Below are 18,185 nucleotides of genomic sequence, written 5' to 3' on the forward strand. Positions count from 1 at the left end.
GCAGTGATATAGGTTATAATAATATGGAGCATGATATTACCAAGTTTGGTGGAAATCGCACTATTATTAACAAAGTTATAATATCTCAAATTTGTTGCTTCTTTGAAAATTGAAGACTATCAATGTCAATATCACCCGAAGTGGATACTCTCACATAATATATGGATATATTACGTACAAGTGTCCGGATAGCAGAGTGGTTAGAGCGCAAGGCTGTCGTACGGAAGGTCGTGGTTCAAATCTCGCTGGCGGCAGTGGGATTTGTATCGTGATTTGACATCGGATACCAGTCGACTCAGCTGTGAATGAGTACCTGAGTCAAATCATGGTAATAATCTCGGGCGAGCGTAATGCTGACCACGTTGCCTCCTACAGTGCTCTGTAGTGTACCGTTACGGTCTTGAATGAAGTGCTCTAACACACTTCAAGGCCCTGATCCAATATGGATTGTTGTGCCAACGATTATTATTATTATTATATTACGTACTACGTACTAAGAAATATACAAAACCTTTCGTACCGGAAGCGTCCAGCTTCCGGTTTCCCGACTTGTTTCTTTTCTAAATTAATAATAAAAATTTATGCTTGTAAAATGGTACAGTAAATGCTCTATCTACGCTATTGAGGTTCAATATTTGAATTATCTGAACGCCAGCTCGTTGATTTCGTCCCGGAAAAGGAGACTGTGTGGCTCCCTTATATTACAATTCAATTTATGGAAGTTCTGAATTTCGATTTGTTTGAAACTCATGCGACGCCCGTTTTTAAGATTTTGTGTCTGTCTGTATATCTATCAGTTTGTCTGTCTGCCTGCGGATTTACTCGGAAACGGCTGAACAAATTGCCATGAAATTTGGTGAGGAGGTGTGGTGTCTGAATCCCTTTACAAATAACAAGTGGCGCCATTATGTGTTGAGTTTGAAGGAAGGCTGCCTTGATTTTTTGCTACTATTTTTTATACAAAGAGAAAACGGTTGAATATTTTTTTAAAAAAAATTTAGTTCCTACAATAGCCATACATGTGCTAAATCTTCCATTAAAATTTCATTTAAATCCAGTTAAAAAATCCAATTTCGAAAAAAACGCGTTTGAAAGCTCAGCTTAAACACTTTACATTCCCACTGCTGTAACTTTTCAACGACTTTCGGCAAATTACTTTGCTAGTATATCTACGCATGCTCTAAATTAGATTTATGCAAAACAAAAAAACTAAATTTTTTGAATTCGTCATACGGGATGACCCCCTTAAACTAGAAAAGGAAGAAAACTAGCATTTGACCCAGACACTTACTCTGACTTACTCTCTAACTGAGTCGACTGATACCGGACATCTGCAACCCTCTCCCCCAAAAGCCATCCGAAGAACTTGTTTTCACACGGTATTTGTTTGCATTGTAAAATAAATCCTTACCTTTTTCTTTTTCCCAATCTTCGGTTTATAGAAGCAAAAAAGAAATGGCGTCTGATGGTATGCCCTTCGAAAATTATCGTTTGTCAATTCATAAATCAAGGGATTTATAGCGGCGTTAAAGAAGATCAAATAATGGGAAGCGTACCAAAGCACTTGAAAACTTCCAAGAATTTGGTCAACAAAGTTATTTTGGAGCATTTGATTCCTTATGAAAACCAACGCTGTGAAAGGAACTCGTAGCACAACGAAAATTATGACCACAATGAAGAGCATCTTGGCAACTTTAGTTTTATAGGAAACGGACATTGGATGTTCACGTTTAAGAACTTGCCTTTCATAACGGTCCAGCTGAAAGAGAAAATAGGGTAAGTAGGATCTATCTAATTTCCAAAAATACTATATTGATTTACCTTATAGAAAATAGCAAAATAGCATGTCATCATCACTCCTAGTGGCATCCAAACAAGCGCAGCAATTAAGACATGCCAGTAAACTGGTAGAACTGTGGTATCTTCAAAACAATAAGTTTCTAGAAAATTTTTCCATTGTCTTTCCTAAATAGGAATGAATCTTTGAGTAAATTTAATCTTTCCCTTTTGTTCTCTCTCAAATTGCAAATGTTTCAAAGGATAGCATTAGGGAATTATTCAGAAAACCGTAAAATCAGCACCTACCTTATATGTCCTATAAATAGCCAATGGGGCAGCTAAAAGGAATCCAACCAACCATGTGGCAATCATCACGAATTTTGCACCTTTAATGGTTAATCGTGTTTCCAGTGGCAAAACAATTGCAGTCAATCGATCGTAGCTTACGGCACACAAATTCAGAACGGCCGTTATGAGCAGTGATCCTTCCAAAAAACCTTCAGCTTTACATCCAACTCCGCCGAGTTTGTAATTTTGGAAGAAGTCATGATACATAAACATGGCGGGACAAATAACTAGGGTGAGTGTATCTGCGGCTGCCATGTTTGCTATCAATAAGTTAGTTGGAGTTCTTAGAGCACGATTCCTCATGATTATGTTGAGAAGTATTGCATTACCAATGATGCCAAGGAGGACCACTGGCACAAATGTTGCAACTTTTAGAATGAGTTCACCTTCTGGGATAATTTCCCAAATATCTTTGGGGAAATCATATTTGCTGATGTCTATCTGAAAGTGGGAGAAAGTTTTTAATTTAATATTATGATTAGTGAGGAACTCAGTTATTTGCTTTGGCAGTGTTTATTATTTGAGTAATTTTAAAAAACTTTTAGAAAGCACTCCCATTCTATTGAATCCAAATGATAACAAGTTGAGAAACAAAAAGCTGGACGCTTCAGGTATGAAGGGTTTTATATAAAAATATTTGAGTGGATATTTGTCCCATCCGCACTTCGTCATGTGTATACATGTATATATTATGTTAGACTATTCAACTCCCCGACAGGCCGACCAAGAAAATGCATACAATGTCGTTAGAAACAAGATGATCGAATTGAGTCACAAACCTCAGAAAAATGCTAGGGCGTCCACCTCAGCCGACGCGATAGGGCGGCCCCGGTCCTGTCGAGAAATGAGCAAGGGTTCTTGACGCATGGACGGCGTCAGGACATAAGCAAGTTAGTCCGAACAAAACAAATACGTGTCTGGACAGTAAATGTTGGCACCTTAACTGGAAAGACCGAGGAACTCGCTAAAGCCCTTCGGAAAAGGCGCATTGATATCTGTTCTCTGCAAGAAACCCGATGGTCTCGTGCCAAAAGATGCGACATTGAACGCGAATGCGGTAACAATGGCTATAAACTTCTCTATTTTGGTAGTCCACACAATCAATATGGTGTTGGCATTGCCATCTCGGAAGGTTTCCGTGATGCCATTATAGAAGTCGAACGATTTGATGATCGGCTGACGAAGCTCACCATTATATCAGCTGATCCCACTATTCACTTCTTCATCGCGTACGCACCACAGAGAGGTCGACCTGATGCCGAGAAAGATGCTTTCTGGCAACTTATCGATGAAAAGATTTGTCACGTGCCTGCTGACGACTATGTCATCATTGCCGGCGACACGATCCACAAAGCAGCCTCTGCAACCCTTGGGGTCAGCAAGCCAGGTAAGCTGTACATCAACCGAGATAGTTGGAATGACGATGTTGAAATGAAGGTCTGTGAAAAGAAACGCTTCTATCACAGATTTCTCGACGATAAAACACTGGCCAATTGGCAAATTTATAAGAATGACAACCGGGAAGCAAGGAAAGCCCGAGCGGACCATTACAAAAATCTTTACGATAAACTGGATACTCTCTCAACTGAAGAATTTGCTTATCCTTCCACAATCATTGCCGACATTTGCATGCAACACGGTCTCAGATTGAATCTAAACAAAACTGAATTTTTGACGACCCATCCCCATGAAACCGGCACAATCACTGTCAGCGGCAGTGATTTGCCCAGAAGTGAGTGATTTAAATATCTCGGGTCAACACTATCACCCAATGGAGAACTGTGTTATGAAATTGCTTCACGGATTAACGCAACCTGGATGAAGGCGTTTCACAACGGGCGTTCATTGATACGTCGATCACAAAGGATCGACGTATCAATGAACGTCTCAAATCTAATATTTATCGCAATGTCGTCCGTTCTGTCGCCTTCTATGGTTCACTTGCCAAAATTGGTCTGAATATCGAGGTCGTTGGTAAACGATACGCTGGATAGGGATTTAAAAGCCTCGAGCTTGCATCCAGATCAGGCGCTTGTGAACGGACAAAAGTTGAAGAAAAGGAAGATTATGTTGGACTATTCACTTTAGCGTGATACTGGCGTTCAAAGTCTTATATTGCAGTAAATTTGAACAAAAGTGACGACTTTGACCTATTATACCTTGGTAAGTAATTGTGCGATTTCCACAAAACTTGGTAGTGTCATTCTCATATTAGCGTATATAATAACAAAATTTTATAATTCTATTACGAAACTAAGGGGAATTTCTAAAAAAATATATAATAAAATGCAATTATTACCCTTATTTGAGTAGATATCGGTATGGAGGGGATTTCAAAACCTAGACACCATATAGTGGTGCGTTACTGATATTTTTGGGTTGGGTATTTTCTGAGAATGTGTCCGTGAAAGAAATAGTCACTTTTCCGCGTAATCCCCCTGCTGCATCAAATGTCACATCGGGGGCCAGACTTGATTTATTTGATATTTGGCTTGACCATATTTGGTGAAACAAAATTTTAGACCCCCTCTCTCCTTTGCATTTATGGGGATCCTCTGAACTTCAACGTTGAAGGATGTTACTCTCTGCATGCGTGGGTGTTCACAGTTTTCAACCAAATTCCATATCAATACGGTCGTTTTTGAGAAAATTGTGTTTAACAGACAGACAGGCATGCCTGAACATTCCCCAGTGGAAAGACCAAGTACTGTTGGGATAGTGAAAGAACCGGTTGAAAAAGAGTAGGTTTACAAGCAAGCCCACAACAATCTCAAGCCAGCCATCCAACGGAGCAAAACGGAATGTTATAAGGAACTCTGCTGATTTAGATGTAAGCCCGTGGGGATGCGCCTTAGAGTTGTGATGGGACAATTCAGAGGTCGTTCATCTTCGCAGATCACGTCCTCTGTCCCCTTGTTAAAAATTATCCAAGTGTTATTCCTTCAGCAAGGGCTGATACCTTTCAGAGATCTCTAAATGTGACGATAATGCAGGCAGTAACCACAGATGATCTGTTAGAGAATAGGAGTAAGTTTAGTGACAATAAAGTTCCAGGCCTGAACGGAATACTGAATTGGGCTCTTAATACCGCCGTGAAATCCACCCCGAACGTGTTCGCTGTGTTGTCCCAGAAAGGCTAATAACAGCCAGTATTGCGTGGAGTCGTATACAGAAACCCCTCGCGGTGATTTCTGTTTCCACCTATCTCGGTGCTATTGTCGATAACCACTTGCGAGAATGAACACTCCGGTATTATACCGATCATGGACCTCAGGAGTAGTTGTCTCCGCCGGTGTCCCACAGCGAGGATGTGGATGCGTTCGTCAACTCGGAAATAGTGCCTATTGACATCTGAGTAGGCGAGATGGCGAATATATATAACAAAGTTTTTCTCTTCTTTATCGGAAGTGAAAAAAGCGAACGGAAAAGATCTTTAATTAAATGGCAACTGCGATGGAACAACTCAAAACAAGTCGGGAAACCGGAAGCTGGACCTTCAGATACGAAAGGTTTTTGTGTATTTCTTAGTAGGTAGCACGTAATATATGCATATATTATGTGAAAGTATCCACTTTCGGGGGATATTCACATTCAAAGTCTTGAATTTGCAAAGAAGCAACAAATTTGACCTATTATAACTTTATTAGTAATAGTGCGATTTCCACCAAACTTGGTAAGATCATGCTCTATATTATAGTCTATATTATTGCGAAATCTCGTGGTGCTAGGATGAACTTAAGGGGAGTTTCGCAGCCATTTACTAAAAATTATAGTAATGTATGTATGGAAGGTATTTCGGAGCCTAGGCACAATATAGTGGCAGCCTCCTGATTTTTTTTTCAGATTTTTCGGTTGGGTAGTTCCTGAGAATGGCACCTTTAAAAAAATGATCGCTTTCAACTCCCCGCACTCCCCACCTTTACTAATACCGGTTTCGAAGAGTACTAACCGAGATCTTTAATTTTATACCGCACATGACTATATTTGATGAAAACAAAAAGTTTCCCAAAATAAGATGTGGCAGAGCCTAAATGCTGCTAGATACATCAAACTTTCCCTGTCGAAACCTAACATGTTTATCCCTTCGACAGCAGGAAGACATGCAGAGGTATTCTAGTCACTCTGACAGACCTAGCTAGCTTTCACTAGCTAGACATTTGTTCAGAATAGGAATTGTACAAGATGATACGTGTCCCTCCTGTAATGAAGAAACGGAATCAACAGACCATTTTTTATGGACCCATCAGACATCAGATGTTTGATATTGACGTGCGCCAGTTGCAATGGGTAGCATCACATCCCCAAACGGAAAGCCTGCGATGCATAAACGAATCTGGGATATTTCGTTACACGGGGGATTGCAATGGGCCACCATGGTCTGAGTGCTCAGAGGCTATGCATCTTCCCCACCACAAATATTCACACAAGTATTCTGGGACCATCAATATCGTCACCAAAGAGCGTGCGCACATCCCAAAAAGCAATCATAAACCGTTTTCGATAGCCAAGCCATAACGAAGACGAAGTATCCCTAAAAGTGTGAAGCATTATCAGCCCGTTTTGTACTTCAGGAGTATTTATGTATGGAAACCGGTACGTGCGCGCTTTGAAATATGCCGATAGAACCAACATTAAAGTGAATATGAATGTAATATTTTACACAGTTATTTTTGAACGTATTATATATTAAAGTATGTAAAAAGGAAAAAGTTGAGAAAAGTTAACACTAGAAAAACTACATTTTCACAATCAAAAATCGATGCACTTCTGAAATGATTTAATTGTTGCTTATTATTTTGTCTCTGTTACGGCAGACTCTCGTGGGACATTATGCAATAAGAGCCTTGCGACGAAATACCTTTTCTAACTTATTTCACTTATTTCACTTCTTTAGACGAGGGAGCTTAAAGACAAACTTAATCACAATATGACGTCACCCCATAGACCTGTAACACTCAACGTTCTCAGAGTACTCACATTCTTAATTTTTGGATTATATTTTAGAGGACTTTCAACCATGTTTCTTCGAAGTGACCTGCTGCAACGCTACGCCTTAAATATCATTATACTTTCTTCCGAAGGAAATAGTAGATGCCACCCAACCAACCGTGCTTTTTACTGATCGTGAACTCAAAGTGGACGTTGAATTTAAGAAATTATTCAGCTCTTAGCTTCTAAGTGTGGTTGATTTTCATCACCTCACTGTTATACTCCCGATTTGAGGCTTGAAACTATTAGCTTCTTTGCAGAAAAGTCGATAATTTTCCTACTCCAGCTGTGGTAGTACGCATCTTCAATGACCTACCTAATATTTCTTGATCGCTTCAATTGCCTTGGTGGAATTAAGGTTCGAAAAGAAGACAAGTGTATCATAAGAAAATTGAACCAGGTCGGTGTCGAGAGGTGGGACGTCAGTCGTGAAAATGCTATAGGGTGTTGGTTCGAAAACGAACCCTTTCGATACGCCCAAGATTTGAAATTTCATTCCCCAAATTAAGAACGATGAGTCTTCAGAGGAACTTATGCAAATCTAGGCATTGAGATGGAAAGTTCATTTTCTGATAATACGAGGTCTGATCAACAAGTTCCAGGACTTTCCAAATTGCGTGCCTTCACGTTAAACCTTTCTGAGTATTCTCCATTTTGTTTTGTTGCTCTAACCTTCTTCAAACCGATTGTTCAGCTTTTTTAGTGAAGTATGTTTTTTGTGTACGGCGTTTTTTGTCATGAAGGAGGAGCGTTAAATTAAGCAAACCGTTCGCTTTTCAAATGCTGCAACAAGCCTTTGGTCATGACGTGATGAGTTGTCCAGGGTATTACGAGTGGTTTAAACGGTTCAAGGAAGGTAGAACATGAACGGAAGATGACCCTCATTCAGGAAGGCCTTCAATCTCAATTGACGACTTTCATGTGGTCAACGTGAATGTCCTTGTGCCTTCCAATCGCCGTTTGATGATTCGAGAGATGGCAGACGCAACATCTCACGTGGGAGGGATGGGGATGAGAAGCGATCAAAGGATCAAAAAGCGCATCGACTGGAGGTTTGTCAGGAGCTCCTGGAAATGGCCAACGCTAATGGAAACTTCTTGAAAACCATCATTACATGTGACGAGTCTTGGGTTTATAATTACGACGTGGAAACTAAGGTGCAGTCGTCCCACTGGAAGTCAAAAATTCTCCAAGACTAAAACGAGTCGGGAAACCGGTTTGGGCGTGAAAGGTTTTGTGTATTTCTTTCATAAATACATTTGAGTGTGCATTTGTCCCATTAGTACGTAGCACGTAATATATGCCTATATTATGTGAAAATATCCACTTTAAAGTGATATTGCCATTTAAAGTCTTGTATTTGCAAGGAAGCGGCAAATTTGACCTATTATAACTTTGCTAGTAATACTGCGATTTTCACCAAATTTGGTATTATCATGCTCTATGCTGTAGTCTACATTGCTGCAAAATTTCGTGATTCCACTTCCCACCTTTCCAAAAATGTCAAAGCTAAGACCGGCTTCGAAAAGTACTAACCCAGACCATTCATTTGATACACCATGCGATGAAAAAAAAAGATTTTGCACCCCCCTTTTGCATGTTTGGGGACCACCCCCCTTAAATTCGACGTAGAATGATTTAACTTACTGTATGCGTGAGCGTTCACAGTTTCCACCTTTCCACTAATTTTGGTGTCAATTACTCCAACCATCTCCGAGAAAAATGCGTGTGACAGGCAGGTAGACAGTGAACCGATTTTAATAAGGTTTTGTTTTACACAAAACGATGAAATGTATGAGCGATACCATGACCGGCAGGCTGTGGATAAAATCTGGCTCAACAGGTTGCGGTGGGCGGGTCATTTGGATTTGAAGATGATCCAGTCCGAAAAGCCTATGAGGATAATGTCTGTGGTAGAAAAGAAGACACTAGACAGCTTTTAAAGATGTCGAATTGGTGGACTTCGACGCAAAACTGGGATGTCTGGAGGTCTTTATTAAGGCAGACCTAAACCATATACCGGTCGAACAAAATGCACGGGTTGCGCGGAGGTAAAATCTTAGGGGATTTTGAAGTCCAAAGCGGAGTCTGCCAGGGTCACATATTGCCACCCATATTATTTTTTCTGGTTATCGGTCACGTTTTCCATGATGTCTTGTCCGGAGAACGTGGAGGAATCCAATTAACTATGACATCTTTTGTCAAAAACCGCCATTACGCTGATGACATCTGTTTGCTCTCTCACCAGGTCATGGACCTTGGCCAAAGGGCTGGATTTGAAAACAACAACAAAAACAAGGTTCTCAGTCTGGCGAGTCATCTCACTCAATCTATCTGCATTAATCGACAGAGCATCAAAGGTGTCGATCAATTTGTATATCTAGGAAGCGTGGGTCTTGCGGATGGTGCACCGAACTGGTCGCATTAACGGGGCTAGATCCGCTTTGTCCAAAACGTGGAAATGCAGCTATCCCAACACCAAGATCAAGTTGAGAATGTTCTGTGCTAATTTCTTTTCTATGTTGCTGTTGGGCGTACGAAAAACGAAGAACATGCGATTTAAAGGGGAAAGTGGCAGTTGACAGATCACACATTAAGAAATGGCGACAATTGCATTGCTGGCTACGTCATGCAGTGGAATCCACTCCTGCCAGATGGCCGACGGGTGGGTCGTTCCAGGGGGTCCTTGGTGCGGAACAATAGAAGAGGGGTGCCGACGTTTCGGGAAGACTAAGTCGTGAGGGGAGTTGAAGCGCATTTCATGAACGATGACGCGTAGGTGTGGTTGACGCGCTATACCCCAGCAAAAAAATTTGCCTGAAAACTAAGTCGTTTTTGCTTTATTTATAAATTTCCGGTATGTTTAGATCATAGAGTATTTCGTTCAAGTATAATGGTGGCTAGTATCATAAAATGATTAAGAACATGTTAATACCTCATTTTAATAACATTATTTTTTTTAACTTGCCATTACCATGTATGAAAATATAGCCTGCTTTAAAGCATGCCAGGCAAAAGAAGGGCAATAATTAAATCAAAGGGTGACCCAATAAAGGTTGATATGCACGAACAAACCTTTATATATATTTATCTTTGCCAGGTAAATAAATAATGCAAAAACATCAATTTTACTTTTTTTGTGGCCTTAAAAACAGCTTTTTTGGGACAAAAAGCCGAAATCCCCGAAAATTTTTGTGTGGGGCTGCGCATCTCCTCGGTATATAACTTGTCAATCTCTTTTTCTGAGTTGTTTCTGTTATTGAGAATATAAGTTATTGGGCGGATTATGATGGCTTTCACAATTTTTAATTTAATTCATCTTATTTTATTTGAAGAAACTGAATACAAAACAGCAATGAACATAGAGGAAGCCAATTACAAGGATAGGAATACTTACCTCATTAAAATCATTCAATCCCATAGCACAAAAGCACCAAATTATTAAAATGAAAGAACATTAAAACGAATGTGTGTTATACCCCGAAATATTAACTGCGCATAATTTAACGTAATTAATGTACATGAACAAAGCTCATTTATGAAGCTGTCCCGGCTAACACAAAATTCTGATTGAGTTAATTTGTACTACTCGAAAACAAACACTGGTGAATTTTGATAGCCTCGCTACTCCTTTTACCGATGACAGAATATCCAAAAACAGAAGCATAGTATCCGAAAATCAATGATGCCACTTTGTTCTGATAATAAGCGTTCCGGCTAGAATAGGGGCAGGACGTCCCCAGCTCTATCATGTATTCAGATGGCACCCGTGCAGTCATCACAAGTAGTGTAGATAACGATTCGGTATAGTTCGAATGGACAGAATCGTTATCTGAATATCGAAAGCCTTTTTGCTTCTCTCACGGCAATCGTGCAAAACCTTATCTTAATTGAGAGCTTGAGGACCTTCCACCTTTTGTGGCCAGTAAATTGATTGTTCCATTTGACGCCCCAAAAATGTTCCATGTGTATATCATAGTATGATTGTTTCTGGTAATTCAACTCAACTGCAGACAACGTTACGAAGATTAATATGCATGATAGACCGAGTCAGCTTAAATGTAGATAGTAAAGTGTGTCACTTTCCAGCTGTGACGTTATGGGATGTGTATATACATATGTATGAATTATTAGTTACAATATATATACATATATGTGTTCATTTTTCTCGACAGGATTAAACAAGAGTTATCCTTCGCATATAACACTAAGAAGTACACTTGCTGGAAATTTTGAAGCGATTTTGCACTCGTTATGCATATCGTCGGTACAAATGTAAATTATTCAATTTGAAAAATAAAGGTTTCCCAGACGAGTGAAAGATAGGCTACCAATCAAAATCTCTCCCCTTTTATTTTTGCCAAGATTTTTTTATGTCATTGGTTTATAAAAATCGCACTCCGTATGTATGTCGCGGGTAGCAACCAAGTTTGTTCTCTGTATAACGTCCCATACGACGTCTTGCATCTCTACTAAATTAATCTACTCGGGTGAAATTGTGGCTCCATTTGACCATATTTAAGCCCACCTTTGACCCCATAAGGTGCTAATCTTCCCCAGTATACGACAAACAGCCGCCTGTAAGTCTTTAAACTCTGCTATGTTATTTACATAACCACAGCCCAGATAACTAAGAAGATTTCAGGCAATGTACATGGTACTATTTTCAGTAAAATTAAAACAAAATAATGATATCAGGGAAAGCGATAAATAAACTATAGTTGAAGATACTCCATTATGCTAAACCCTAGCTGAACTCGCCTCTCCACGACAGATAGGTAAAAAAATCGCATTGAATATCGTTCATCAAAAACAAATCATGGCAACCATGTCCAGCTTTCAAAAATACTAAGGGATCCACCTCAATCAATGTAGCATGGCAGACCCTGATCCCGTCCAGAAATCAACAAGGGTTTTTGACGCATGAACGTAAGTACGTTTTCAGAACTTAGGAAAGCAGCAGGCATACTGTCAACTTCACCGGCATAAGACGCCCCTATTTTCTCACGGTCACTGGCACCAAAGTTGATCCCTACGCACCTTAACACCGGCCATCGATTTTGAAAAAAAAATAAGTTAAAAACCGAAAGCTCAACGCTTCAGGTATGAAACGTTTTGTTGATTTCTTATGTAAGAATATTTGGATACATGATGTCGCACTTTTACATAACTCGTTGTGTATATACGTTGAATATACCCGAGATTCAGTACTATGTGATACCTGACACATTATCTATTAAGGAGTGGAATTTTAATGCGGAAGAGATAACTTTGACCTGCTATAACTTTTTTGATAGTGGTATAATTTCTACCAAATTGTCTAGCGTGATGCTTCTTATCGGACCCATATTACTTCAATATTGCACGGATCTAGGACGAATTTAAAGTGGTTTGTAGTAAGTTTTTAAAATATAATTGCATATCATTATTATCCTTGCTTCCGCAGATATAGTAACGAGCCTTAATACCATATGCAAGCATCACCATTAGGTTGTCTCTGAAAATAGGCCCTTGAAGTAATTGACTCCTTTACTTTAGGATCCCCGAACTGCATTATTAGGTTTGTCATTAGATGCAAAGGGGATCTAATGACAAACCTAATAATGTTTTAAAAAGTACTAGTCGAGGCTTTTCATTTGATACCTCACATGGCTTCATTCAGTAAGCAAAAACTTTGTAGCCCTTTTATCGTATATAAGCACCACCCTTAAGTTCAACGTGCGGCAGTCTAACTCAACGCATGAATGCGAGCTCACAATCCCAATCTTTCTGAGAAAAGTACGTGTGACAGACAGGCAGAGGAGCAGTGAAACTATTTTAATAAGATTTTGTTTTCAGCAAAACGTTGAAAATGGTCTCCCACCCGCGCCTGCTGGCGATTGGCGAAACAGAGCCTTCAGGATTAAGCAATTCACCAACTGAGATATTTGGCTTGGAAATGCTTCTATCATAAGCTTCTCATCAATAGAACGCATTGGCAAATTTACAAGAATAAGAACGGAGAAACCAATTAAAAGACTACTGCATACGGTAAATGCTCAGGACGGTGGGGGAGATCTTTATCGACTTGTCAAACCCGAGACCAGCATATACAGTATATGGAATACTTCTATTTTGTGAGAAGAACGGTATTTTACTCACCGACCGGCAAACTGCGACAAACGGACGGAAGAATTTATTTATCAACCGCTTAAAAAAATGCTGACATTTGGAGCAATTCGACTGGCAATACCAGATAAGTTGAAATTGGGGAAAGAAACAACATCTGGCGAAATGGTAAATCTGGAAAGCGAATTGCTTGAACCCTACACTGAGTGAATGATCTCTTCAACCGCGTTATTGAAGACTGGCAAGGAAGCACGACCGTTCTAACATGGAACAAGTCTGGACGCCAGAGGTTGGGCGCTTTGGGTATAAAGGTTTTGTGTTTATCTTATGTGAGGAACTCTCTATGCACGGTTTTCCACTCGTATATAGCGAAAAAAGTATGGGGGTGGTGGTTTATGAGCTCTGTGTTGAATGCAAATAATCAGTTGGAAGGTCACTTTCTTTAAGCCAGAGAACTTGCACATTTGGATTAGTTTTTGGCAAGAAATAGTATTTATGTCTGTTTAAATGGTTGTGGTGTTTTTCCTGATGGGCTAATAACTCCGTTTTTATGAACTGCTTTTTTATTGTCCTTAAGTCAGCCGGATGCTAAGGGATTACCTCCGCACTCGGTATTGAAACTTCCGCGAAATAAAGAGCTCGTATAGTTCCCTTCTCAAGCCCAAATTGCAGGCATAATTTTTACTCTGAGGCAGGACTCTGGTTGGCATCTTCCCAAGCTAGAAATGGCGCCCAACTTAGAAAATAGTAGTTTCTTGTTCGAACAGCAAAATTTTGTTTTTGTGCATGGAACCTACCATCATTAGGTAGATATTTTGTTGATGGCCTTATAAGCATGACCCTTGCCTAGGGAAAGTTTTTTTTCCTTAGAACTATTTTCTGGACATTATATTTAGATTCCATCTAGTGCTGCTCTGCTCCAAGTGCAAGCCCGATACTTATACCAATTGATACGAAACCCCCTTAGTACCCCTGCGTGTTTTGGGTACCGATATTTGGTTTGGAAAAGCACTGCTTTACCCGCAACTCACAGTGCTCTTTCGCGCGAGTTGGAGTACCAACCGCAACGAGCATATAATCCTAGAAGGAAGCGACCGGAAATATTCACGCTTGAGCTATGAAAGGTTTTGTGTATTTTATCTTATAAAGATATTTCAGTGTGCATTTGCCCCATTAGTACGCAGCGCGTAATATATGTCTATATTATGTGAAAATATCCACTTTCAAGTGATATTGACATTCAAAGTCTTAAATTTGCAAAGAAGCAACCAATTTGACCTATTATAACTTTGTTAGTAATACTGCGATCTTCATCAAATTTGGTATTATCATGTTCTATGCTGTAGCTGCTGGAAAATTTCGTGATTCCAGGATGAACTTAAGGGGGGGTTTTGCTGCCAATTACTAAATATTATAGTAATGTCCTATTATTAATTTTATATGAAGAAATATCGTTATATAGAGTATTTCGGAGCCTAGGCACCATATAGTGGCAGCCACTTGATTTTTTTCAGATTTTTCGATTGTGTAGTTTCTGAGAATGGATCTGTTAAAGAAATGATCACTTTCAACCCACGTACTCCCCACCTTTCCAGCGAATGTCAAAACTAAGGCCCGCTTCGAAAAGTACTAACCGAGACTTTTCATTTGATACCCTACATGACTATATTTGATGAAAAAAAAATGTACACCCCCTTTTGCGTGTATCGGGACCCCCCTTAAATTCCAAGTAGAATGATCTAACTCACTGTATGCGGGAGCGTCCATAGTTCGCACCTTTGACCTTACAACCGTCTTTGGGAAAAATGGGTGTGATGGACAGACAGACAGACGGATAGACAGACAATAAACCGAATTTAATAAGGTTTTGTTTTACACAAAACCTTAAAAAAACCAGATGATCAGTATTGCAACAAAGCCTATCCTTTTCACTATGTTGTGAAACTGGGTATTGTCAGATGAAATTAGACTTAGGTTCAGCAGAATGTTCAAATTACTGGAAATTACCGGTCCGGTTACTTTCTGATACCATGAAGATTCCTGAACGCATTCTTGACAACCGTATTCGCGAAATCGTTGAAATAACCATTAATTAAGCCAGATGTGTAATGATTTCCTAGCGCCCGATAGCAAAAATGATTTCGAGCAACTTGTCCAAAAATGGAATGAACGCCTCATGCAACACGGTCTCAGATTGAATTTGAATAAAACTGACTTTTTTACGACCGATCCCCATGAAACCAGCACAATCACTGCCAACGGCAGTGACCTGCCCAGAACTGAGCGATTTAAATATCCCGGGTCAATGCTATCAGCCAACGGAGAACTGTGCTGTGAAATTGCTTTACGCATTAATGCAATCTGAATAAAGTGGCGTTTCACAACTGATGTTCTTTGTGATCCACATATTAACGAACGTCTCAAATGTAAAATTTATCGCAATGTCGTCCGTCCAGTCACCCTCCATGGTTCTGAGTGTTGGCCGACTATAAAAGACAATGAACGGCGTCTTGCGATAATGGAGACGAAGATGTTGCGTTGAGAAGTGGCGTGACACATTTTCATTACATGAGGATATCCGCGATCGATATGTGGTTACACTGATCGTGGAAAACCTGCGAGATGGGCGTTTTCGATGGTATGTTCACGTAATTTCTGCTAACGAGAATTGCCTTGTCAAGACTGGTCTAAACATCAAAGTCGATGTAAGCAACCAAATGGCAGGCGAAACAACAAAACAAGCCTCGCGATTGCATTTAAATTAGGCATTTGATAAAATAAAATGGCGAAACCAACCACGACTAGGTGACCCTGTGTGTGAACGGGATAAAGGCTGAAGAAAAAGAAGACGTTAGATGAAATTAGCGTTTTGTTTTGAAGAAATGAACCCAGAAAATCTCCAGGAAAACTGGTCCTTTCATTTTGATTTGAAATGATGTGTAGTTGTACACTGTCATATGACGGAATAAAACAATGCATTCGCTGATTAAACAGGGAAGCAATTCAGTAGAATGTCCAAATTACTGTCCAATTCGGTTATTATCGTATATTATGGGGATTTTTGAGTGCATTCCTGACAACCGCATTCGCATCACTGATTAAATTACTGTGAACTAAACCATGTTTGCCATCTATTGTACACACGATCATCACATCCGAAATGGGGAAGTCCGCGATGAATATGGGGTTTCACCCATTGTGGACAAATTGCGAGGGAGACTTCTACGAAGTTGTTAAGAAATAGTTCGCGCTGACGAGGAATTACTAGCTAAGATGGGTCTAAATATAAGATATAAGACGATCAAAAAGCCAACGGAAATAGCTTGACCCGCAACAAGACGATGGCCAAGAAAAATTATGAAACCGGTTTAGATGGGTCGACCTCATTGCCAAAGACCAAAGAAGAAAGAGGCCCCTTCAAGTCTTTTCGTGATGCCTACAGACTCAGATGAAACCTGAATAATAAGGAATTCACTTTTATCAAGGTGTACCCTATGTTGCACTTGATGAGTTCTAAAGAGATTCCGCAGCTCTAGATGGTTTGGATATGCATATTAAGATGAACGTAGGGAGGAAAGACTAGTCCCAGAGTGAAAAGAATCCGGGCCACCGCGCCGAAATTGCGTAATTTTACGAGAGAAATACGGGTACGGGGTGTTCAGATGATTCTAAATAAATTTATTGAAATTTGATTTTAGACTTACCACTGCAGAATCGTTTGATGAATGATTGGGAAGAGGATGATGATTATTATTCGCATCTAATTCATCTTCTGTGAACGTTTCATTGTCACTAGTTTCACTGAAAGCAAATAAATGGAATGTGAAATAAATAGTAAATATAAACATATCTACATATGTGTGTAGATATTTTGTTTTTTAATTTAAGTAAATTTAAGGAGAAAATACCCTTAAGGATATATATCGAAACATATCATAACTAACCGAAAACGGAAGAACTGTTTAGGAGGATGTAATAGCGTGGGTCTAGTGCTCATATTGTCTGAACTGAATTTGATGGACCGTGATTCCAATATTTAACTCGATACAACGATGATAAAAACTGAATGTTGAAGATTTAGGAGCTAACCGAGGACATGTCTGAATATTGAATACTTTTCAGATGGATAGAACCTAGATATCGTAGAATAAACATTTTCCCCGTGATCAATATTCCAACGTACCTGCAATTGGTACTTTCGACTAGAAATGGTACTACGGACAGAGCCAATCTAAATGCACAATTCACTAAACTATCGTTGTGATAACCCAGCCGCGAATAACACATCGGATCACTTATATCTGGACAATTTGAATATATTGCCTCTCAATCAACCGACAAAATCAAGAGTACTGATAACTTGCTACTAGACGAGGTCGTAATGAACCTCGTGACAGACAAGAGACACGAATTCATACACTATTATTCGGATAAGATTAGGAAGGAAATATTATCAATAAAAGCAGAGGGTGTATGGAAATTTGCCTGAAGCACGGACGCACGCCCCTATTTCCTGGTTATCGGAAAGAGTTAATCCAATATCCATTAGAACACAAAGCGTTTTAATAGAATTAACTGGATACATATGGAAGTGTTTGCTTATGATAGGAAGGAAAAGCAATTGGTTATTGTAGATTTTACTTTGCTAAAGTATACGAGACAACAGGTTATATATTTTACATTATAAAGTTTATTAATAAACAATGACTTAAGTGAGATATGTAATAATAAACAACAGTTCCTCTAGGCAGGAAACTATTCCTACAATATATGACATTAGTATAACACGGAGGAAACCAGAATAATGTGGTAATTGCTTCATAAAAAGCATGAACTTTATTAGTTTTTAAGTACGACGATAACACATCAACAGTGTTAAAAGATCCTTTTTAAATTGATACCTGCTTGCATATTGAAATCAGCTAAATGCCTCCCTTAGGTCCTCTTTCATATTATAGAAC

At 39.4% G+C, this 18,185-nt stretch overlaps 1 protein-coding gene across 5 annotated transcripts in view; it reads right to left on the minus strand.

The window, feature by feature from the left end:
- The window catches only part of LOC119655553 (neuropeptide Y receptor type 2), an 18,725-nt gene extending 1,122 nt beyond the window's left edge, over positions 1-17,603 (minus strand). Inside the window, exons 1-6 of one of the 5 annotated variants that reach the window (XM_038061473.1) lie at positions 17,408-17,499; positions 17,169-17,357; positions 16,929-17,025; positions 2,086-2,568; positions 1,822-1,965; positions 1,412-1,759 (exon numbers count right to left, since the gene is read on the minus strand). In XM_038061473.1, the coding sequence (XP_037917401.1) occupies positions 1,412-1,759; positions 1,822-1,965; positions 2,086-2,568; positions 16,929-17,025; positions 17,169-17,221 (1,125 nt within the window). In that variant the 5' untranslated portion in view covers positions 17,222-17,357; positions 17,408-17,499. The other 4 variants (XM_038061474.1, XM_038061471.1, XM_038061472.1 and 1 more) reach the window with 4 other exon arrangements.
- Positions 17,604-18,185: the final 582 nt, after the last annotated feature.

The sequence above is a fragment of the Hermetia illucens genome, chromosome 4 (genome assembly GCF_905115235.1).
Source record: "Hermetia illucens chromosome 4, iHerIll2.2.curated.20191125, whole genome shotgun sequence".
NCBI classification, from domain to species: domain Eukaryota; kingdom Metazoa; phylum Arthropoda; class Insecta; order Diptera; family Stratiomyidae; genus Hermetia; species Hermetia illucens.